This window comes from Anabrus simplex, chromosome 11, assembly GCF_040414725.1.
Source record: "Anabrus simplex isolate iqAnaSimp1 chromosome 11, ASM4041472v1, whole genome shotgun sequence".
Lineage (NCBI taxonomy): Eukaryota > Metazoa > Arthropoda > Insecta > Orthoptera > Tettigoniidae > Anabrus > Anabrus simplex.
The window spans coordinates 95,027,649-95,051,921 of record NC_090275.1 but is presented as its reverse complement, the minus strand read 5'-3'; the positions used below and the strand labels follow the sequence as shown (position 1 = coordinate 95,051,921).

The 24,273-nt window shown below is 39.7% G+C and overlaps 1 protein-coding gene across 3 annotated transcripts in view; it reads right to left on the bottom strand.

Moving 5' to 3' along the window:
• Positions 1 to 5,876: 5,876 nt before the first annotated feature.
• LOC136883440 (uncharacterized) overlaps positions 5,877 to 24,273 on the bottom strand; it is a 76,833-nt gene continuing 58,436 nt past the window's right edge. For all 3 annotated transcript variants that reach the window (XM_068229696.1, XM_068229695.1, XM_068229697.1), the window contains exons 3-4: positions 19,049 to 19,204; positions 5,877 to 6,659 (exon numbers count right to left, since the gene is read on the bottom strand). In XM_068229696.1, coding sequence (XP_068085797.1) covers positions 6,393 to 6,659; positions 19,049 to 19,204 — 423 coding nt within the window. In that variant the 3' untranslated portion in view covers positions 5,877 to 6,392. The remainder of the gene's footprint in view (positions 6,660 to 19,048; positions 19,205 to 24,273) is intronic.

The window sequence follows — 24,273 nt, the reverse complement described above, 5'->3', positions numbered from 1 at the left end:
AACTGGAACTTGCATACTTAGGTGGATTTGCACACATCATACCTTGCACGAACTTTGCTCTATCCACCTTTACGACCGACGATAAACTAACCTCCTTTTCGCTTCCTGACGTCATGTGACATCGCCCGCTTTGTCACGCATGCTCCACTAACTTCTGGAATATTCCAGACATATCTCTCATTATTCCACACTATAAATTCCCGGCCTTCCTCTGAATGTGTTGAGATGGACTTTGGCCTGTGTGGAGGGAAGAACCTTTAACGTCATCTCCGTCTTTAGCGACATGTGCCCTGGACTCTCCATTTTTTGGGCAGAACTACTTGGTTCAAGATGAGGTATGACAAACTAAAAATGTCCTTATTGTAAATAATGCTGTGTTGCATTTGGAGCTATTTTCTTTGCAAATTCCAACTGGGAGCAGTGCATTTCCAGCCCGAGATTTTGCTTGGATTTTCAATTTCTATGCCTCATTTGACTATCCAGTGACTATTTGCTTTCCAAATGTGCGTGTGGTATATCCGCAACTCTGCGACTCCTATACACACTTGTGGTTAATTAGTGCTTCTCCATTTATGTTTTGGTATACTTTGAGACTGTTTCATTATAGTATACAGTGACTTACGCCAGTATGACAACGTTTGTTTGTGTCGATTCGGGTGATAATTGTAGAGGTGGCAACTTTCATATGACATTAGACTTTGCTTAGTGACTTCATGTTGGTATACTTCAATCTGGTAACTGCGAACATTCTTTTCTTATTCTCGTTGTTCAACATTTTTCTTCAAACTGTATTCATCCCTTTCTTGTCCATCCCTTTCCTCTCCTGGCCCATTCTCTTATTTCCTTTCATTTTCTTCGATATTTTACTCTTGATGTAACTATTTGTATTACTTGTGGTTGGGAAAATTCCGTATTTGTACAGACTTCTATTCTTCTAATTTTGTAAGACCTTGATTAATTCTTCTAATATATGTATATTTCCAAATTTTATCTTGGTTTCTCATATTTTCACCTGTCATGTCCCTTATTTCTCCTGCCATTTTCTTTTAGTTTTTTTTTTTTTTTGAATATTATCTAGCATAGTTTCCACTGCGCTATCTGTGTTTATTCTGCAATGTTTATTTGGAGAACCCTGTTTACCACGGCCTCAACTTGGCATTTTTCTCATTGCGTAACTTTATTCCCTACCGTTTGAAAGCACTCGGTGTCATCGATACTTTGGATTTCCCTTGGCTGGATTTATGAATAAACATATATATATATATATATATATATGCATATACCCCCATAAAGGGGTTACACCTGTGAGATTGGACGGAGTGACTGTGAGTGGGTCAATAATGCCTTTACGATGACGAAGAGGCCAGTATCAACAGTTCACTGTGGTTGAACGAGGCCGTATAATAGGGCTACGTGAACGCGGATTTTCCTTCCGCTCTATTGCAGAAAGACTTGGCAGGATTGTCTACACTGTGCATGCGTGCTGGCAGCAGTTGTCACGAGAAGGTACGCTCGCAAGAAGACCAGGCTCCGGACGTCCCCACGGCACCACCGAGAGGGAGGACCGCCGTATTCGACGAATGGCTGTGGCGCAGCGGAATGCGTCTGCAGCAGCAATTCGAGCGGCAGTTGGCACCAGTGACGCAACGAACTTTCAAAATCGGTTACTTGAAGGACAGCTCCGAGCCAGACGCCCTGCATTCCACTGCGAAGCAGGAGCTCATTGGAGGATGGAGTGGATGTCTGTTGTGTTTTCCGATCAAAGCTGGTTCTGCCTTGGTGCCAGTGATGGCCGTGTGTTGGTTAAGTGGAGGCCAGGTCAGCGCCTGCATTCCACCTGCCTGCGGTGTCGACACACTAGACTACACCGGAAGTTCTGGTCTGGGGAGCAATTTCCTATGACAGCAGGAGCACTCTCGTGGTTATCCCATGCACCCTGACTGCAGATGTGTACGCCGGTCTGGTGATTCGACCTGTTGTGCTGCCATTCATGAACACCATTTCCAGGGGTATTATCCAACATGATAATGCATGCCCCCATGCCGCTGTTGTAACCCAACGTGCTCTAGAGTGTCGACATGTTGCCTTGGTCTGCTCGATCCTCGATCTGTTCCCAATCGAGCACGTACAGGACGTATCATTGGACGATAACTTCAGCGTCATCCACAACCGGCATTAACCGTCCAAGTGCAAAAGGCACGGAACTCCATCCCTCAAGCTGACATCCGGCACCTGTACGACACAATGCATGCACGTTTGTATGCTTGCATTCAACAGTCAGGCGATTGTACCAGTTATTAATGGACCAGCATGTCATATTTGTCTTTGTCTTTTTATCTCGCGCGGATATTAACCTGTAGTTTTGTACCTTTAATCAATTAAATATGTTACCTCGACAAATATATTGCCAAAATTTCTGTATTCTACATTCCTTATTTCATGGTATTTGGATATCTTTTTTTCTGCTAGCGTATCACTGTCACTACTTGTATCAATACTATTAATGATGTTATTGGCTTTAAGACCCACTGGGGTTCTGAGACGTCGAGGTGCCGGAATTTGGTCTCGCAGGAGTTCTTTTACGTGCCAGTAAATCTACCGACACGAGGCTGACATATCTGAGCACTTTCAAATACCACCATACTGAGCTAGGTTCGAACCTGCCAAGTTGGGGTCAGAAGGCTAGCGCCTTAACCGCCTGAGCCACTCAGCCCGGCTATCAATACTATTAATTTCACAGTGTTCGACATCACTAAAATCATTTCCTTCATCTATTAATTCCACAATAAGGCCAACTTTGCCAGCAATGTTAACATCTCAAGTCGCCACCTTGACACAGCAAAGAGGATGGAATATTTACATCGAAACGGAACTCCTTATGGGAATAAAAATAAACTTTTAAATTATGCTTGACAACTTAGTATGTGTCTAATGTCAGTTAAAGTTTGTTTATCACAACTTTTATGAAAGTTGATATTTTCAGCACTGGTAATACAGACAGGTGCACAACTCTGAAAAAATCAACTATTGGCACGTCTGTGGTTCAGTTTTGTCTCTTTGGATGTGTGTGGGTGTGTACAATGGTAAGAGAATGTTATATATTTGATACTTCATATTTGCACCTGGTAGATGTGCAGAATCTGCAGATTTTTCTTTCTTATATAGAGCTTAAGTCCTATCAGGTGTTCTTGAAACAATGTCAAATCCTCTTCCAGTTTGTTCTATGTAAAAATGCTCACAATTTTTGCAAGTTAATTTATATACACCAGTCTGTTTGTTTTTACATGGTGTATCGACTGAGTGTGGTAGAATCTGACCCAGGCTGTTTATGGCTGAGAAGCTGATGAGTGTATTTTGCTCTTGAGGGCTCTGGCTATTTGGTATCATACTTTACCAATGAATGGTATGCCAAAGAAAGAACGAATGCATGGTATTGTATGTTCTTCACATTTTATTTTATTAGACTTAATTTCAATTACTATCAAAATATAATTCACCTTACATGTAGACACAAACCCTGTGGATATCCAAAACAAACACTATACAGGCTGTCTCAAACCTTTTGGGTCAAATTGAAACAGGTGATAGTGGGACCACTACCGATTATATTAAGATAGGGAATCAATGGTCCAAAATGCATAATCAGCGTGTTATGGACATACAAAGCTTACACCACATAACAACAACGTAACTCATAGTAATTGTTCAAAGTGATGACCGCCAGTCTAATGCATGTTTTGCAATGGCACAAGCAGTTCTGCCGCACTCTCACAAGATCCCGGGTGTCTGTTGTACACTGGAATAGGCAGCAGGATAAATAGCATACACCTCCAGGCATACTGTACACAACTTAGCTCATAGTACATGTGTCATGTGACAACCGCATACATCGCACTGCCACATTAACATGTGCCACACACACACCACTATCCCTTGTGTCAGTTGTCCATTGCATCAGACAGCTTGTGATGTGTTACTGTGTACAGTGCATGACGCGTAGTCAAAGATGAAATGTTACTCATCACAAGAGTTGGCAGACATGCATTTAATGTATTGTGCGGCAGGATATAGTGCCCGTAAAGCAGCACGAATGTACAGAAAATGTTTTTGCAACATCCTAATTGGAAGAAGTTTATCTCCGTGGATACCACCTTAAAAGAGATTGGGGTTGTTCAGCCACAGAGCGCCGACCAAGGATCCCGCCAAAGACATGTCTGAACACCAGACTTTGATGAGATAGTGTTGGATCCTGTGCCCGACTACCCAGAAATAAACTTCCATCAACTTGCCTATGAAACACACACTTCAAAGGATACAGTTTGGCAAGTACTGGTAGAATAGGTATTACACTATCTTAAAGAACATGTGCAAGCACTGGGACCAATGGATTTTGAGCCCTGCATTCGCTTCTGTCAATGGATTATTGACCGCAGTGCTGTAGTGCCAAACTTCTCTACAGTTTGTATTGTTCACAGATAAAGCCTCATTTACAGCCGCAACAGCCATGTCTGTAGTGAGGACAATCTCCACGCCACCCACCATCGGTGGCAACCAGCAACGATTTTCTGTCAACGTATGGGCGGGCGTTGTCCAAGATCACCTCATAGGACCTTATTTGCTGCCTCCCCATTTGACTGGTCCACGTTACCTGGTGTTCCTGAGAGATCTGCTGCCACAATTTCTGGAGACTGTACCCCTTGTTGTCCACAAAAGGATGTGTTTTTAACAAGACGGTGCACCAGCCCACTTCGATGTTAATGTCTGGGAGCACCTGAAAAACAGGTATCCTCATCATTGGATTGGAAGGGGAGGTCCCGTCCCATGGCCAGCGTGATCGCCGTGATCTTACAGATCTAACGCCTCTAGCGTTACGTCAAGCCATTGGTGTATGAAACTCCTGTAGAAACGGATGAAGACCTGCTTGCTATGGTCCAAGCTGCCTGTTTCCTGGTACAACAGACACCAGGGATCTTTCAGAGAGTACAGCAGAACTTCATGTCCCGTTGCCATGCATTGAGTCTGGCGGTCATCACTTAGAACAACTACTATGAGCTATGTTGTTGTTATGCAGTGTACACTGTGTATGTCCATAACACAATAAATATGTATTTTCGACCATTGGTTCCCTATCTAATATAATCGGTTATGGACCCACTATCAACTGTTTCAACTTGATCCGAAAGGTTTGAGACACCCTGTATCTATAAGTTCAGTTGTTTCTAAGAAAAGTGTAGCTGTGAGGAACTTATACGGTCTACCTTACACTTTTATTTAGCAACTCCACATAAGTATGTGTCCGGCTCCATGACTAAATGGTTAGCATGCTGGCCTTTGGCCCAGAGGGTCCCGGGTTCGATTCCCAGCCGGGTGGGGGATTTTAACCTGAATTGGTTAATTCAATGGCTCGGGGTCTGGGTGTGTGTGGTGTGTTCAGCATAGAAATCATCTTAGGTAGGCCCCTCATCTTCACAGACATGTAGGTTGCCTAATAGGCCGTTTACGAGAAAAAGACTCGCACCAGGCCTCTTCGGAGGCCATACGCCATTATTTGACAGAAATTTACTTGAAAAGACCTTCACACATTTGTTTTATATTGCATCAATACAGGCAGATCTTATAGCGACAATGGGATAGGAAAGGGAAGATGAGGACTGGGAAGGAAGCAACCGTGGCCCTAACGCCTTAGTGATGCAGAACATTTAAATGTTGTTTTACCCGGCAGATGGAGGTAATTTATGCGAGAGCGCTAAGAAAATGCAGTGATCTCTTGCAAAATTCACTGTTGCAACTATGAGGGTTGGGACAAAAGTTATGGAAACTATTTTTTCTTGCAGATATGTGAGCAGATCATAAATCATGCAGCCAACTCACTCGGGGACAGAAATTTAAAAATTGCGTTTCCTTTTTATTCTGGACATACAAATACCAATTTCTTAAAATTCTAGCCTAAGTACAGACAAAATTCTTAAATTTTTATAAAAATGTAAGACACAATAATAAGCTTTTGGTATTTTACCATGTCAGAAAAACAAGATACGGGTCATGAAAGCGACCACTCTAGATATAAAAATGCATTAGTTAGTTACTACCACAGCAATAAACAGGCATAATGCACAGGGGAAGAAGGTCTGAAAGAAAAGTTAAAATGTAAACAATCACTTGTACCTGCAAAGTCACAAGATAAACATGTTCTGGCTAGTTTATAGCATTCTCCACATCACTGCAAATACTTGCAGAGCACACTAAGAGGACAACATAACTGCACTATCTGTTTCTCCCATCTTTGTAATTACACTCTGTCTGTCAGTTATTTTTCTTCTGTACTCAGACTCTTAGGAGAGAACTTCTCTTGAAAAAAAAAAAAACTAAGATTTCCAGACATCAGCTACCATTCAATCAACAGAAGAACAGGAGGACAATTTGACCACTTGATGGATAGCATCTACATTTCCATTTTCCACTTCCTCCATGAGAGCTTTATTCAAGGTCACTCGCCGTTCCATGTTCTTCAATCGAGCCATGTTCATTTCCTCTTGACAGTGCCACTCCTTCAATTCAGAGAGTAGTAGCTTCAAATATTGTGACAGAGCTTGCAGTTTCTTCACATCGTCACTTGAAGTTTGTAACTGCTTCTGAAGTTGAACTGCAGTCTCCTCCTCCTAAAAGAAATCACAACATAAACACAAAAACACAAAATTAGTATTCTTTATTTATCTCCACAAATAAAACTTAACGTCCGACTGATGTCAGTGTTTCCCGGGCTTGTAGGCCGTAGTTCAGAATCATATGATAGTACCGACATTTCACCAAAGACTGCATTCAGCATTATCAAGGGTTCCGGCTGACTTCGATAGCTGTGAAGCTTACAATGGAATGGAGTGGTGTTGCAATTCCACCTCATTATATAGTGCACTTTACCGTCCGCTGCTCACCTATTGGTCTCAGAAAAAGTAATGGGTGATTAATTGCCTGTCTCTGCCAAGGCAGGTCGACGTGCCTCGGGCTTACAAATACTTCAGTCATTGGCCGAAGAACAGCCTATCAGCGACCGCCCCTCCAGCATGGCGGACCAATAGGCGTGCAGCGCACCGTAGCCTGCACTATATAATGAGATGGAATTGCAACACTACTACATTCAACTGTAAGCTTCACAGCTATCGAAGTCAGCTGGAACCCCTGATACTGTCGAACGCAGTCTTCGGTGAAACGTCGGGACCATCACATGATCCTGGACCATGGCCTACAAGCCCGGAAAACACAGACATGATTTGTAATGCTGGTTGTGAAAGCCTCAACTGCTATTTTACTGTCTGTCTGTATGTATCTGTGTTCAGTTATTAAATAGGGAAAGGATTTTAAGGTGAAAAGTATGGTCAGAAAAAGGAGGAAAAAAAAAGTTCTGAAATTCATACAAAAAGGTACAAGGAAGGTGTTGATGGAATCACTTTATTAGGGTTTAAACCAGTTAAAGTCGCTGGCGCAATGAGCTCAGTAATCCTTAAAGTATCCATAACGGGAGTACATCAGAGGATGCATTATATTTCACTCAGACTGGATATTGCCATGGCAAAATCCTCACTGAACTCATGCAATGACTGCTCCTTTTCAGATCCTAAAACGAAGGCATGTGTCAGAGTAGTTTGCTTAGGTTTCGACTTCAAACTTTAATGTTCTTTATATGTTTTCTGTATTGGATGTGCTCATTTACTGTTTATTTTTATACTTGTCACCGATTGCAATATTTACTTCGCGAACGGCACAATGAAGAATGATGCCATAAGTTTCAAACTGCATCTTGAATTCATCTGAAAGTGCATACAACTTCTCCTCCTATGTTGCTTATTCATAATATTCGTCATGGCCCCACACTGACCATGGCCAGAGAGAGTACTTCGTGACACGTGCATCCTTGCTGTATTGCACCCTGACTAACGGCTGGCAGTATGCACTACAACTGGACTCAGCGGTAGGGGATGATGTGTTGTGAGAAATACGTTCTTGTCTGGACTGGTAAAACACTAACACGGTCAACAACAGAGTACTGTAGATGAGTGGAACCATTAAATTCATGCCAGTACGAACTGAACTTTGTTTAAACTATTGTAGCATCATTGTTTAAATTTTAATTTGATATCACAGCTCCCGGTAGGCCATTGTTGCTGGAATATGAATTACTGATGATTTTTATAAATTATATTTTAATATGTATTTATTGACTATTGTTGACTTCTGATTAAACACAATTTTAAAAATCTGTTCAATAAGAGGACAAATCTGTATAATCTTTTAAAAACATGGATAAAAGCAGGGGAAAAGGTACTGTCTCATAAATAATTTTTTTCCTTTTTAATTTCTTTTCTGATTCATTCCTAATTCTGGCTATCATTTCCAGATTTACTTCTTTGCCTGAGGTCCTGAGTCAACTTAAAGACATCATATTATGACAAGATCATAACCATAATTTTTGTTATTATATGTATTGTAATATTATAATTATTCCTGCAACACTGTCTTTGTCTGGTATACATATGTTTTAGTTATCATATAATCTGCTTCATTTTTATTTGGCTGAAGATGGCTACTAAGTGGCTGAAACCAGTCCCAAGACTGAAGTATTATTATTTACTTGATATATTGTATTGAAAAGGTAGTCCCGTTGGTCGAAAAAATTTTCACCATCAGAATGTTGGCCGGCAGGGTAGGGGAGGTGGTGGTATACAATTTCTAATCACTAGACCGTCGGATGGGGACGTTAAGCCTTGAGCAGACCCCTTGGTGCTATTCGACAGGAGTACGCTATGTGCCGGCACCGGGTTTCACCCTCTCCCTACTATCATATATCACGTCATTCATTTCATCTCTCATTAACTCCTCTGATGAGGTTGACGTCAGGAAGGGCATCCGGTCATAAAAAACCGCCACGACAAATTCATCTCACCTCATACCCGACCCCGTAGGGAAACGGGACAAGGGTTGGACAAACAAACATTGTATTGAAAAGGTGGATCCTCTTGTCAATTTATTTCTTATAACTGCACTTCAATACAGAACAAAAATGAAATTTATAGCTTATAAAAATGTGTGTATTATGCAATTCTTGCTAATGGAAGAAAGAATACTGCATGATAGTGAGGGGATTTCCCTCATCAGTAGAGTTGGAGGAACATAATTTGCCATCTATGAGCATATTTGTGTACCTCCTCGGCTAGTGAAACCACAAAATTGGAACAGAACATACATGTACGCTTCCACCTGGAGAAAAACAAATGTAGTGTTGTGCATCTGTCAGTAATTTTTTAATATTAACCCGATACTTGGCTTCCTTCAAAACCAGAATGAAGAGATCAAATACCAGTAGATAAAATCAAGATTGGCAACAATAAAAGAAAAATTCTTAAAAAACCCCATGAAAATGCAAAGGGCTACAGAAAGCAATTAAGTGCCTCAGAATCTGGAGAACAATATGAGGGTAGGACAAAAATGTAATCATGTACATACCAAGTGACTGTCCTGTGAATGACAGCTAGTAATTACTAATGTTGCTTATTCATAATGTTCGTCATGGCCCCACATGGACTATGGCTAGAGGGAGTACTTCGTGACACGTGCATCCTTGCTGTACTGGGCCCTGACTAACGGCTGGCAGTACGCACTACAACTGGACTTGGCGGTAGGGTATGATATCCTTCCCCTCCCGCCCGGGTTCCAGTTCCAATAGCCCACCCGGGCACCTGCAGTCAACCGTGGCATGTCAACACGTGGCAGGGGCCGCACCGCTTGCGGAGCCCAGGCCACTGTAGCCACATAGTCGCGGTGACAGCTTATCCCTGCCAATGGCCAGAACATCACCCGTACTCCCTGATCTTCTGAATGACCTCTGTTTATCTGCATATTCTTGTTTGTCTTGGGACTATCAGCACTTATGGTTTTCTTTGCCAAGGTTCTCTTTCATTCATAGTGTTCTCTTTAATTAGTGTTTGTTTTATAGGCGCATATTGTTTGTATTTGTTAATGTTAATGCTTGGGAGTTGTGGCTGTATGTATACGAGTATATGAATAAAGCACTGAGGGTCTCTCCCGACTGGTGGGGACGGTGGGACAGGCACGGGATAGTGGCTTCCCTCTGTGCTCGTACGGCTGGCTCCTTCCTCAGGAGGGACTGCTCGCTGAGCCTCCTCGGCCATCGCAGCTCTCGCCAGTGCTATTTTTATGTACATGCGACCCCGGGTTTCCTATATAAGCCCAAGAATTCCGTGGCCTGGCAAGCCAGTCTGCAGGTGGTTGGGGAAGACAGCCTTCTTCCTCCTGGACGTCCTGCTGCATTTAACCTACACATGCTATTGTTCCTACAACAAAAATGCATATAGCACCCATCAGTTAACTTTTCTGTTCCAATCAGAACAGGGTCATTAGTTTTTTAAATAGGAAAACAACCTGTGCAAGCTGTGTTGATGATTATACACCAAAATAATGTAGAAAATCAACCCAATATAATGCAAAAATAAGCTCACTTAGTAACTGTAAAGAGAGATTGGTGCAGATTTCAAAGACCAGACCAGAATAAGACTAGCCAATTATAATGTATACCTGTGAAACTAACACACTCAAATAAACCCTTGACAATACTCCTCTTGAGGTTACACACATTCTTATGTACAGCATCTTACTACTTCAGACAGTACAGAACTATGAGTTCGACACAGTGACAATCCAAGAATAACTCGTTTAACAAGTACTTCAACGTTCTACGGTCAGTCTGCCCTGAACCATGGAATTTGCAGGGATATGCACCCCTAGATGTTTCAACCTTGTTTGAATGCTAGTGAAATGTAATATTTTCCAGATGTTGCTTTGGACTTGTCCTTGTTCTATGCTGTGGATTTCATCAAAATTTTTATCCACAACTCTGTGACTGTCTATCATAAGCCAAACAATATTAGGTTCACGGTCGCTAAGGCATTGAAGTCTATATGGTCCGGTGCTGTGGTTAGCCAGTTCGAGTCCTGTTGGTCAAAATATTTTTCACCATCAGAATGCTGGCCAGCAAGGGAGGGGAGGTGGTGGTATACAATTTCTAATCACTAGATTACGTGCCAAATTCCTGGATTAAATTCCAAACCTCTTCGCAGTGTTCATAGGCAGCGAGGGAATATGATGCTGTTGATGGTAATTTGTCTGTCAGATGGTGCTATGTGCTAGGAGTAGGCTATGTACCGGTACTGGGTTTCACCCTCTCCCTACCTCATTATCATCATCCCACATCCACACGCGCAGGTTGCCTATTGGCGTCAAATAGAAAGACCTGCATCAGGCAAACCGAACATGTCCTCAGACACTCCCGGCACTAAAAGCCATACGATAGATAGACTTCTCGTACCACTTCCCTTTCTTCTGCTGACACCTCTCGTGTTTCACCAAGCAAGTGGCTGTGTGGTTTGGGTCACGCTTGCATTTGAACTCCACTGTCATCAGCTGTGAAGACGGTTTTCCATCGTCTCCATTTTCACACCAGGCAAATGCTCGGGCTGTACCTTAATTAAGGCCACGATTGCTTCCTTCCCAATCCCAGCCCTTTCCGATCTCATCGCCTCCATAAGAACTATCCGTGTCGATGCGACATCAAGCAAACTGTCTTCATGTTTCTCCCATCATTAATGTTGCTCCTAGATCGAACCACACTCCATTTTTGGACAGAATACAATTGCTTGTTCTGAGGAGTAGCAAGCATGTGTTCCGTGCACTTTGTTTTCCTGTTTGTTCCTACAATGGCATCACAGCGTCTGGATTCTCTGAGCAACAGTGCACTAAAAATCTTCATAAACTGGAAGTCAGGATCTGAACTGGATGCCAAAGTAACTGAAAGAGACTGAAAAGCAATCAAGGAACATGAAGGTACTGTTAAAGCTGCAATATGCCTTTCTGTTTGCCCAAATGTTCTGAACTTCATCAGGTACGTATTGTGGTAGGTTCGCTATTCTGAGGAGCAAAGCTGGTGGGAGAGCTTCGGATTATGGCCCTACCCCGCGTGACGTCATCATGCCAGAACCTCGATACCCGCTGAACAACCAGCCTGATGGGGCAGGACAGGTGCACATTGGCACTGCCTTCGTAATGTCCAGGCCGTACTGTACCTCTGATGACGTCACGCTTTGGGGGGAACTTGAAGGCGATACGCATACGCTCCGCTTGAATAACACACTCGTTTAAATTACTTAAAGAACTGTTAACACCTTATAAAACCAAAACCTATCGTCAAATATTTGTTAATTCTGACATACAATGCATATTCTTCTCCGTAACGTTCTATTTCTCGCGTATATACGTTCGTTTGCGTGAGTACAGCCTAACATTTTGAGACATATTCTTGCGATTTTATCCATTTTCTGGTCAACTGGAACATTCACATCATACACACTGACAGAAAACATGCAGCCAATTACCATACTATTTATTACAAATATAAATTATTTCTGTACCTCACTGTTTCCACTTCATGAACACTGCAGCTTTCCTGGACCTCTTACAGGAAGTTACACCAGTAAGGAGTAGGTCTGCTCTCTTTGAAGCACTTTGTTGAATACACAAGTCGGTGTGAATTTTGGAAAAATTATTTAAAAACATATTCACCCAAATATATATACACTGTCCGGCCAGGTCTTCCAATTTCTTCCCGCAGTCACAAATGACTAGGGAATCTGCCAACTGCATTGACTCCAAAGCCAAGGATTTTGTGACACACTTAGGATTGTCTGAATTTAGAAATACCATCTTATATGTATCTGACACTAACACACAAAATACTTTGTACACCTCAGTTCTAAGTTCTATTGACATGTCTGATGGATACTTTAAGCCCCCTCGATTTAGGAAATTCAGATATCTTACTTCTGGAGATAATTCATATATAAGATCTGAATCTGTCAGGAGATAAAATTTACATAAATCACACTGCTGTTTGATACTTTTTTTTTTGTTGATATTTGCTTCTCGTCGCGCCGACACAGATAGGTCTTACGGCGACGATAGGACAGGAAAGGTCTAGAAATGGGAAGGAAGTGGCCGTGGCCTTAATTAAGGTACATCCCCAGCATTTGCCTGGCGTGAAAATGGGGAACCACGGAAAACCATCTTCAGGGCTGCCGACAGTGGGGTTCGAACCCACTGTCTCCCGAATAATGGATTCTGACCGCACTTAAGCGACTGCAGCTATCGAGCTCGGTGATACTCATAAATAAGACTTGCATTTTCAAATACAAATTCAGATAAGCCATAGGTCTGATTACATAAAAATACAGGACCTACCTAATGGGACCCATGTTTATGACATAATAAAAAAATTTACCTCACCATCTGGATGTGACACTCTTATTTCTCTCAGGATGTGATTTTCAGGAAAGTGCTTGATACACACAACTGTGTTTTGATTAACTATTAAATTCTCCCTGGGAATAGCCTTCTTCCATAACTAAACTAGTTCTTCATCAAAAGGAAACACAAATACCGGAGTGTACTCTCCTTGTTTATAATTGGCTTTGCAGCCAGGCACACAGCAACTCTAAGGCATGGTGATTTCCCTCACTGATCATCTTAATTCAAGTATATACAATTCGTGGTTAATAATAAAACACAGAATGCAGAAACTCAATTAATTTTACACTATAAATATAACTTTACACAAATAAACTACAAAATTAAAACACCGAAGAATGATCTTCTTAACCTATAGCTTCACATAAATACACGCTCACACTAAGTTTTCTTCACTAATTAACGACTTTCCACTTAATAATGCAGTCGATGACGACTCATTCTCACATATGTCTGAGTGAACATGCAGCCATCGTTAAAAGTTTCAAAAAAACTGTGAAAAACTATGTTTAGCTCTAATAACTCATGTGCTAAACTTCCCCCCTAACGATCAGCTGATTGCTTTCACGCGCTAGTTACAATACGGCCTGGACATCACGAAGGCAGTGACATTGGCCAGACCCTGCTACAATGACAGTCTCTGGCCGCTACAATGCTAGAAGCCTCAAGGGGTACAGAAGCAACAAAGCCTGCGGATTGAGAGCCTTCGATATCTGGAGGTTTCCACAGGCTTCGAGTGACTGATGTAACATGTGTGACTAGCTGATAAACCACTTGTTAAGGGTTATAAATTCCATTCTGGTGGTCCATATTGAACTGAGATTACATATGATTTATTCAGGTAAAAAAAATTCCACCTATCCAATACAGTAAGCTTTTTGCAATGCAGTTTTTACATTACATTATAAAGTTCAGTACTAGATCGACCCTACTCAGGGTCATCATCAGCCGTAATTATTCAATTACACAATTTAGTCGAAGTATCCTAAAACAATACATTTTAGTTAAAATAAGCAATGTTACATTAACCAACTTAAAAGTTAATGGTGAAGAAATACAAAGATAATAAAACAAATATAAACTATTGTAAATTGACTACATCTTGGAACCAACTACTATGATTCTAAATGTGTTGTTTTTGCATAACGCTGAGTAAAATGAGCACAATCGTGATGAAGGTTCATCAAATAAATGCTTCAGAATGTGTATTTATAATCTAAGTACTAGTAGTCTAAAATGATGTTAGGCCCCTTAAAACAACAAGCATCAACAAGCAGTAGTCTAAAAGCGAGTCTGTCTGGTAGATTCTATTGGTAATATGGCCTATGTTTTGGCGCTATTGAATTACACACTATTTTAAAATGTTGGCATATCTGTGTCATTGGAGTAAAATTTGTCACTTTGGTATTGAAAGTTTTTCATTAGAGTTCTAATAGTAAAATGGCTTTGCTGATATTGAAGTGAGGAGAATAATTCAGTGTGTGAAGCGTGGCTGATAGTGTATAACAGTTATACATGAGAGATACACCTTTAGAACCATAGTACTTGGTTCCAAGATGTAGCCAGTTTGTGCATTTGTTTTATTATCTTTGTATTTCTTCACCATTAATTTTTAAGCTGGATAATGTAATATTGCTTATTTTAACTAAAATGTATTATTTTAGGATACTTTGACTAAATTGTGTAATTGAATAATTTATGGCTGATGATAACCCCGAGTAGGGTCGAAACTAGTACCGAACTTTATAATGTAATGTAAAAACTGCATTGCAAAAAGCTTACTGTATTGAACAGGTGGAAAAAAATTTACCTGAATAAATCATTTGATAAACCACTTTTAAAATACTAAGTTATCGCGGCCAAAATAAAAGAGAAATATACTAATGTAACTAACTTCATGAAGCCCTATTTTACTGAGATTTTAATGAAGCACAATAAGAACAAATTAAATAACTGGCTACTAGATTTAAAGAGTGCATTTTTAAAATGTCTGAGAAGAGTGTTTTGAGGAAACACAATTATATTATCCCTATGGTCTTATGGTTCCTCATTCACCAGATACAGATATGCCAGTGAAATGAAACAGATGTTTTATTAGATCTTAAGACTGAAATATGAAAATAACTCAAAGAAAATAGTTTCTAATGATTGTGAATGTACTACTTTAATTGTTAGTGTAAGCAACTGAGGATGATCCATGGATCGAAACTAGTATTGCAATTTAAATGTAAATAAATACATTTTACAACATATATAGTATTGATTGGGTGGGAACATCAGAAAATTCTGCAATTGTGACCGATGTATCTCAAAGCGACGGTCCCCTTATATAAAGGTGGCTAACAAGTGTGAGGAGTTCAGTTCAGTGTGACATCAGCCAGTGAACGAAGGAGAGTAATGAATTCTACAGTCATGGATTCAGTACGAGTGAGTTACAGCCCGAGCTGTGTACCAGTCTGTTGGAAAATTAAATGACGTATGGCTTTTAGTGCTGGGAGTGTCCGAGGACATGTTTGGCTCGCCAGGTGCAGGTCTTTCTTTTATTTGACTCCCGTAGGTGACCTGCGCATCCTGATGAGGATGAAATGATGATGAAGACAACACATACACCCAGCCCCCATGCCGGCGAAATTAACCAATGATGGTTAAAATTCCCGACCCTGCCGGGAATCGAACCCAGGACCCCTGTGACCAAAGGCCAGCACGCTAACCGTTTAGCCATGGAGCCGGACAGTCTGTTGGAGTGTCTGCATGTTGGAGCTGAGGACTCGTTCTGTATGCCTGTTGTGTGCCTCTTGTGCTGGCTGCTGTAGAAAAACGCTGTGTGTTCTGGTGCAGCATGGAAGAGGACACTGGAAACTTGCACGGTGCTGTGAGCAGAATTCTACCAAACTGTGTGGACAGCGGATACCATCCTGAACTGCGAGACTGACATGTGCAGGCTGGGAACTGTGACAGCGGCAATGAAGTAGCTGTATAGCAATCTTCTTTATTCGTGTCAGAAGTATGAACTTTACTTACAGATATTTAACAAAGACTGAGTGAATTAGTGTGAATTAACAGTGAGAACTGAGAGAGCGCAAACTGTGTAAATGTACGTCCTGTACTCGGGTGTAAGCTGTGTTCTTGATAAGCCTGTGAATGTTAACGTACCCACATCGTGAGGCAACTGGTATTCAACGTTTCCCAGCATCGTTGTCAACATGATGTAGACAATCTAGGGGACAACTCTGATGGTTTATCCAGGCCCCGTGACAAGATTCGGGTACACCCCTTCCCCTCACTTAATTTAGACCAGAACTGCGAACTTGCAGGTTATTTTATATCCAAGACTTACCTGACTGACAGCCCCTAGCGACAGAATTTGCACAAAAAATTGGTGTAATAATGGTGTAAAATTAGTGCAAAATTCTTACCGGTGCAAATGTGGTGTGTTTGTGGTGCTTATTTGGTGCAAAAGCGATGAAGGATGCATCAATTTAACAACAATGAAAAATGTGCAAAAACTGCACCATAATTACACCACATATTTTTTTGCACATTAATTTACACCAACAAAGTTGGTGCAAGAGAAGTGACATTTTACACCATAGTTAAACCAAAAGTGAAATACATTAATTTTTTTTTTTGCTAGTTGCTTTTCGTCGCGCCAACACAGATAGGTCATATGGCGACGATGGGATAGAGAAGGGCTAGGAGTTGGAAAGAAGCGGCCATGGCCTTAATTAAGGTACAGCCCCAGCATTTGCCTGGTGTGAAAATGGGAAACCACGGAAAACCATTTTCAGGGCTGCCGACACTGGGATTCGAACCCACTATCTCCCGGATGCAAGCACACAGCCGCGCTCCTAACCGCACGGCCGACTCGCCCGGTGAAATACATTAATCAGACAATTTCTGCTCCAAGTTTGTGCCACAAATACACCAAAGTTTTTCTTTCAACCTTCTTTATTTGACAACACTACTACTGAACCAAATTTGCTTCAAAAATGCTCCAAAGTTACACCAAGGATTTGGATGCATTTGTGGAATCACCTTGGTGTCATTTTAATGCAAAATTTGTGCAATTTTCTTCATATTTAACCCACAAATATAATGGTTCGAAATTGGTGTAATCTTGGCGTAAAGTTGGTTATTTTTAGATGTATCGTTTGATGGAAACATTGTGGTACATTTGTGGAGTAACCTTTGTGCCACTTTGTTGCAAAATTAGTAGATAGGTATTCTTTCACATTTACTGCAAAAAATATAGTACAAAATTGATATAATCTTGGTGCAAATTTGGTGTATCATTCAAAACGAGCATTGTGGTGCATATTCTTTCGTATTTACCCCAAAAAATGTGTTACAAAATTGGTGTAATGTTGCTGTAAAGTTGGTGTATTTTTGGTGTAACCTTCAAAGTGAGGATTGTGGGATATTTATGGAGTAACCTTCCACTCTTTTCACTTTTTAAACAACAAAAGTTTGTAATCTTATTGGTATTATATTTATTTAAATTTTAATTTTGAATTGATTTTTTGGGCCCGGGTCCCTGGGCATTTCCCCTCTGCCCCCCTTGTTGCCAGAGTTAACACGTCCTCACGAGACTCGTATGATCGGTGACATCTGTCGAAACTTCTGAAACTAGCTGACGGTCAAGGTTACTAGAATCTCGGCGTTGAAGCTTTTGTGTTATTCCATGATAGCTTTGCGTTACGTTCTTCTTCTGTTCTATGATTCATTTGCTAAGTTTTCCACCTCAAGTTTACATCATTCAAGGAGCCATGTGGTGGGTAAGATGGCGCTTTCCAGACTGAACACGAGCTTAGATGCAGACGAACTTTTTAATGAATAATATGCGAATAAGTAACTGGATTGCTCCACTAATAGTGACTATTGGGAGTTCGATGTTGAAAGCTATTCTATCAAAAGTGTTTCGGTTGATCATGATGTATGCTCTCCCACACAACGTGATGCAGAGGTGGTCGAGAATAAGACTGAAAGTGATACTGTGAGTGCAAATGGAAGTATATGTTTATTTATTCTGATGAATGGGTAGAAAATAATAGTTCACCGACTTTAGAGGATTTCCCAGGAGTTCTTGGCATAACGGTAAGACTTAATTAACCTCAAAATATTGCGTAGTAGGGCTTATTTCTTGTGATGATTTCTCTGAACTTGTTGCCAAGCAGACGAAATTGTATCACCAGCAAACTGCTTCAGTACACAAAATATCCCCTAAAAGCTTGAAGTGGACTGATGTAATGATATGATACAATAAATTTTTGCTTTGTTTATATTGATGAGGCAGGCAAAAAACGTCATATTGGGAAGACTACTGGTCAACTGATCTACTCATTGAAACCACCATATACAATGAGTAGAAATAGATTTGAGCAGATACCACACCAGGAAAAGTTATAACGACTCTTACCAAAGGTCTCCTGTAAATTCCACCATAATCAGTACAAGGTTAGTGAAGCTTGACTCATTTGTTGATGTGCATGCGGTGTAGCAATACGTTACACAGAAAATGGCCCGGCACAGGGGTTGAGCAGTGTGATGATCACCCGGTCCGCAATATGTTAAGAGAAACCAATCATCCTATAATTTTGACCCTTAACTGACAGACCAACATTCCTGTCATTAGAAAAGAACATTGCTGGGGAAGAGAAACTTAATAAGAAATAAACCTCACCTGCCTGCATTTAAATTGAAGTGTTTCAACTTGGTTGATGAGTGTACCAATCTGATCAAAGAGTTGAAACCCAGACTTAATTCTGCAAAGGTGAGAGTACTCCAGTTTATCAAAGGCAGTCTTGATGTTCTTGAAGTCATCCAAAGCTGATGGTACCTTGAAAACCAAAATAAAAATTTATCAACTCTAAAAAACTAACTTAACCCATGGCTATGACATCTTGTTTAGGGCCTTGCAGCAATGTTATTTATTCTCTGACTGTTGGAGCCCAGAAACTGTACATTGTTGTACCAAATAGGTAACAAAGATAATAGCAGAAACTCTCTCAAACTGCGTAGCTTTACATGTTACAAATTTCATATTTGTCCGTATTGAAATGTACGTCAATTTAAGATATTACTAAAATTTATTAGGATCAACCTATTCAATACAATAGAATTTACAAAATTAGGACTTACATCCTATTAAATTAAAATTTGAAGGGACATGTTTCGCCCTTTAAAAGGGCATCATCAGCCTTTTTACACTCATACTTAAAGATAAAAATCAGGATCCTGATTGTCATGGTAAAAAATATAAAATGAGAATATAAGATGAGAGTGAAATTATACAATGTGAGAAATTGTTATGAGTTCTTAAATAATAATTTACAATTAAAACTTCATTTAAAATGTTTGTGAAGAAAAAATATTTGAAGTTGGTATGATATTACACTCGTGATTTAAAAAATGATTTTATAAATTAGACAAACTGGGCCTTAACCACATAATAACAAGAAGGTCTATGGCTAAAGTTGCCGTATCAAAGTTCGAGTGAAATTCGGCTGGAAGCAACTTGATTTACATGTTGAAGAGAAAGTTAATGGAACTTAGTAGCCGCTTGAGATGACATTGAAATTTTCTTGTTGAAAAGTCGTGGTGTTTAACTGTAGTATGGCGCTATGTAGATTATAAAGTTGGATCCAACTAATCCATTAGTCTCGTTATTTACGTAGTGGGTTTGCGGTCTCCGTAATCTTGTTGAAGGAGTTATAAAGAGTTCATAGTTGAATGTTGCCGTATAGATCTTTGTTAACTTGTATACTGATAGTTAAATGGGAACATTCTTACTTGTTGTTGGCTGTAGTTTTGAATATAGACTAACTATTGAAGAATATATGGTGAAGAATATTTTCGATTTTTGCAGTGTGAACTGGTTGTCTGTATAATCTTGGAACGAGTAAGATCAAATATTCTTCACCATATATTCTTCAATAGTTAGTCTATATTCAAAACTACAGCCAACAACAAGTAAGAATGTTCCCATTTAACTATCAGTATACAAGTTAACAAAGATCTATACGGCAACATTCAACTATGAACTCTTTATAACTCCTTCAACAAGATTACGGAGACCGCAAACCCACTACGTAAATAACGAGACTAATGGATTAGTTGGATCCAACTTTATAATCTACATAACGCCATACTACAGTTAAACACCACGACTTTTCAACAAGAAAATTTCAATGTCATCTCAAGCGGCTACTAAGTTCCATTAACTTTCTCTTCAACATGTAAATCAAGTTGCTTCCAGCCGAATTTCACTCGAACTTTGATACGGCAACTTTAGCCATAGACCTTCTTGTTATTATGTGGTTAAGGCCTAGTTTGTCTAATTTATAAAATCATTTTTTAAATCACGAGTGTAATATCATACCAACTTCAAATATTTTTTCTTCACAAACATTTTAAATGAAGTTTTAATTGTAAATTATTAATTAAGAACTCATAACAATTTCTCACATTGTATAATTTCACTCTAATCTTATATTCTCATTTTATATTTTTTACCATGACAATCAGGATCCTGATTTTTATCTTTAAGTATGAGTGTAAAAAGGCTGATGATGCCCTTTTAAAGGGCAAAACATGTCCCTTCAAATTTTAATTTAATAGGATGTAAGTCCTAATTTTGTAAATTCTATTGTATTGAATAGGTTGATCCTAATAAATTTTAGTAATATCTTAAATTGACTGTGTAGCTTTCTGATGAGACAGCACCACTAATGCTATCTAGCGGCTGGTAGTTATAACTACTTTACAGCTGCCATCTGCTCCTCTTGGCTGTTATGAGATAGTAACTGAACCTGGGATCTCAAAATTTCTCTTGTACATGAAAACATACTGTCTTTACGTTTTAAAGGAATTATTGAACAGGTTTTCAAGTACAAAATGTTTGATCTGGGGTTCTATTAATCACAAAGTAAGGCATGAAAAGAGACAACTGTTTCAGGCCTACAGCTAGACCAAATTCTCTTAGACTTACATGTGATCATGTCTGCAATTTTCAGATAAGGCATCAAAAGTGACAACTATATACATTCAAAAATAAGTTAGCCCACTGTTCATTCAGGGTGTATCTGTGAGGATGTTACAGACTTTCAGGGATCATGGAGGATGGCAAATGGATCAATTTGAGATAAGGAACCGTAGTCCGGAAACGTTCGAGTCAAACATTATTAATAATCCAAGTTGTTTAATGTCCTTCCATTCTTAACAGACACCGGGGTGTTGGAATTTCATCCCACAGTAGTTCTTTAACGTGCCGGAAGCTAACGACATAGGGTTGGTCACCTTTAAACACCCTTAAAAGCCACCGACCTCAGCTGGGTTTGAACCCATCAACTTGGGATTAGTAGACCAACGCCATATCCACCGGGGATATTTGAACGTGTACGACAGAACTTTGTGAGACGATGCCATGCCTGCATTGACGCAGGGGGGGCTATTTTGATAATTTGTTGTAAATGGAGCAGCTTGTGAAACTTGTGCAGGTAAACAGACTTAAATGAGTAGAATTTTGCTTAACTTTTGACTCAATTTTTTCTGGAATATGGTTTCTTATCTCAAATTGATCCATCTGCTGTCATCTGTATCATCATGATACACCTTTTAGTTATTTTCTGCAAATTAAAGTTTAGAAATAAAAAAAAATACTGTAATAATTGACAATATGCACCCATTTTATAATAAATTCACTTAGGCATACATTCTATTTACTTGTAAATAGAGATTAGGCATGTGCAGCGACAATCATGCAAACACCACAATTATACAAATGCTGTATTACACAGATCCACATGCACATTAATTTGAAATCACATGTGTTACTTTCTGTAATTTGGCATGATCCTATTTCTGTTCATATGTATAGGAATCATTTGTGTTATTTACTAATGCTGCAACGTATTTATGGGCCAAGAAATAAGAACTGTCCCACATACAACCTATACTAACATATTCACTCATTCAGAATTTCACATTAGAACACTTCTACATTCATATTTCTTTATTTTTTGGAAATCTGTAGAAAGACTCTGATGCACTTTGCTGTCTTATTATTACAGCCATATACAGTGCAAGTACTGCCTCTTCCAGCCATTTTCCTTTAAAATAATTAAATATTATTCACACTCGACATTATGTTACTTCACAGCTGCTGATGCCCAGTTTTTGGTGTGCACTTCGAGCCACCAGTGTGAGACATAGTTTTCATGCCTGCTTTTTCCTATTATCTTAGTAACCTATTTGGTTGTACTTCCCTGAGTAGCAACCCTGCACATTCAGCTCATATTGCCAGTCATGGAAAAGTGTTCAATGTTATACAATCCCAGAGACTAGCCAAATATTCTTTTATTAAACATACATACATCACCATTATAGACCGTTATGCCTTTCAGCGTTCAGTCTGCAAGCCTCTGGGAATTTACTAAACGTCGCCACAATCCTCGATTTGCAACAAGTGCTGTGGTCTCATTTAGTTCTATACCTCTTATCTTTATATCGTTAGAAACTGAGTCTAACCATAGTCGTCTTGGTCTCCCTCTACTTCTCTTACCCTGCATCAATGAGTCCATTATTCTCCTAGGTAAAACCTATCCTCCTCCATTCGCCTCACACGACCCCACCACCAAAGCCGGTTTATGCGTATAGCTTCATCCTTCAAGTTCATTCCTAACTTAGCCTTTATCTCCTCATTCCAAGTACCCTCCTGTGATTGTTCCCACCCATACAACCTCTGGAAGTGGAAATCTTGTTTCTTAAATGTTTTAACTTCCTGACTGGGAATCAAACCCACGTCCTTCCGGGTGAACCAAGCACGTCTTTACCACCTCGGCCAGGCAGCCCCTAAATATTTGTTTCTTCTTCTTCTTCTTCTTTTATGACCACATAGGATCACTTTAGTCAGTCCGTCGTTCAGGTCTCTTTGAAGGGATTGTTCGGGCTTTGCGGTCCTCCCAGTACTTCTTCAGACGCTCCGATCTTCGTGTCCTTTCCTCAGTTGAAAATGTGCGTGTTGTTGGTTTGTTTTGTGTAAGGGTAAAGCGGAGGTTTGTATTCTTGAGTTTTGTATTCAATTTTATCTTATTTTTGGTGTCTTCTGTTGTAAGGCCTATTTCCTTCAGATCCTCTCTTACTTCTCTGATCCATTTACATCCTGTTGTGGTATTTTTTGAGACGAGATTGTGTTGTACTAGTTGTTTCAGAAGTCTCGAGTCCTGCATCCTCATGATATGTCCAAAGAATCCCAGTCTCCTCTTACGCATAGTATCTGTAATGGGTTCTAGCTCTTTGTACACGACTTTGTTAGGTATTAACCGCCACTGTCCATCTTTCTGATATTTTTTGTTGATACAGGTTCTTCCAATCCTCCTTTCAATTTTCTGAAGTCTGTCAGTCTTTGATTGTTTATTCAGGTAAAAGAGTGTTTCTGCTGCATATGTAGCTTCCGGTTTTATAACTGTGTTGTAGTGTTTTATTTTTGTATTTATTGATAGACATTTCTTTTTGTAGATATCCCATGTTAATTTTTGTGCTTTAGCTAATCTATTTGTTCTTACTTGGATTGAGATTTTTTCATTTAAGTTATGTGTTATTACTTCTCCAAGATATTTAAACTGAGTTACTATTTTGATTTTATTACCATTTATGGTGACTTCTTTTAGCTGTGTTGGTTTTTGGGGCATAATTTCTGTTTTTTCAAATGATATTTTGAGGCCAATTTTATTTGCAATGTTTTGAAGTTCTGATATCTGGGTTTTTGCTTCTTTTATGTCCACTGCTAGTAATGCTAAATCGTCAGCAAAACCCAGGCAATTTGTTTTGATTTTTCGGCCAATCTTTATTTTGGGGGGACATTTTCTAAACCATTCCCTCATTACCATTTCTAGAGCACAGTTAAAT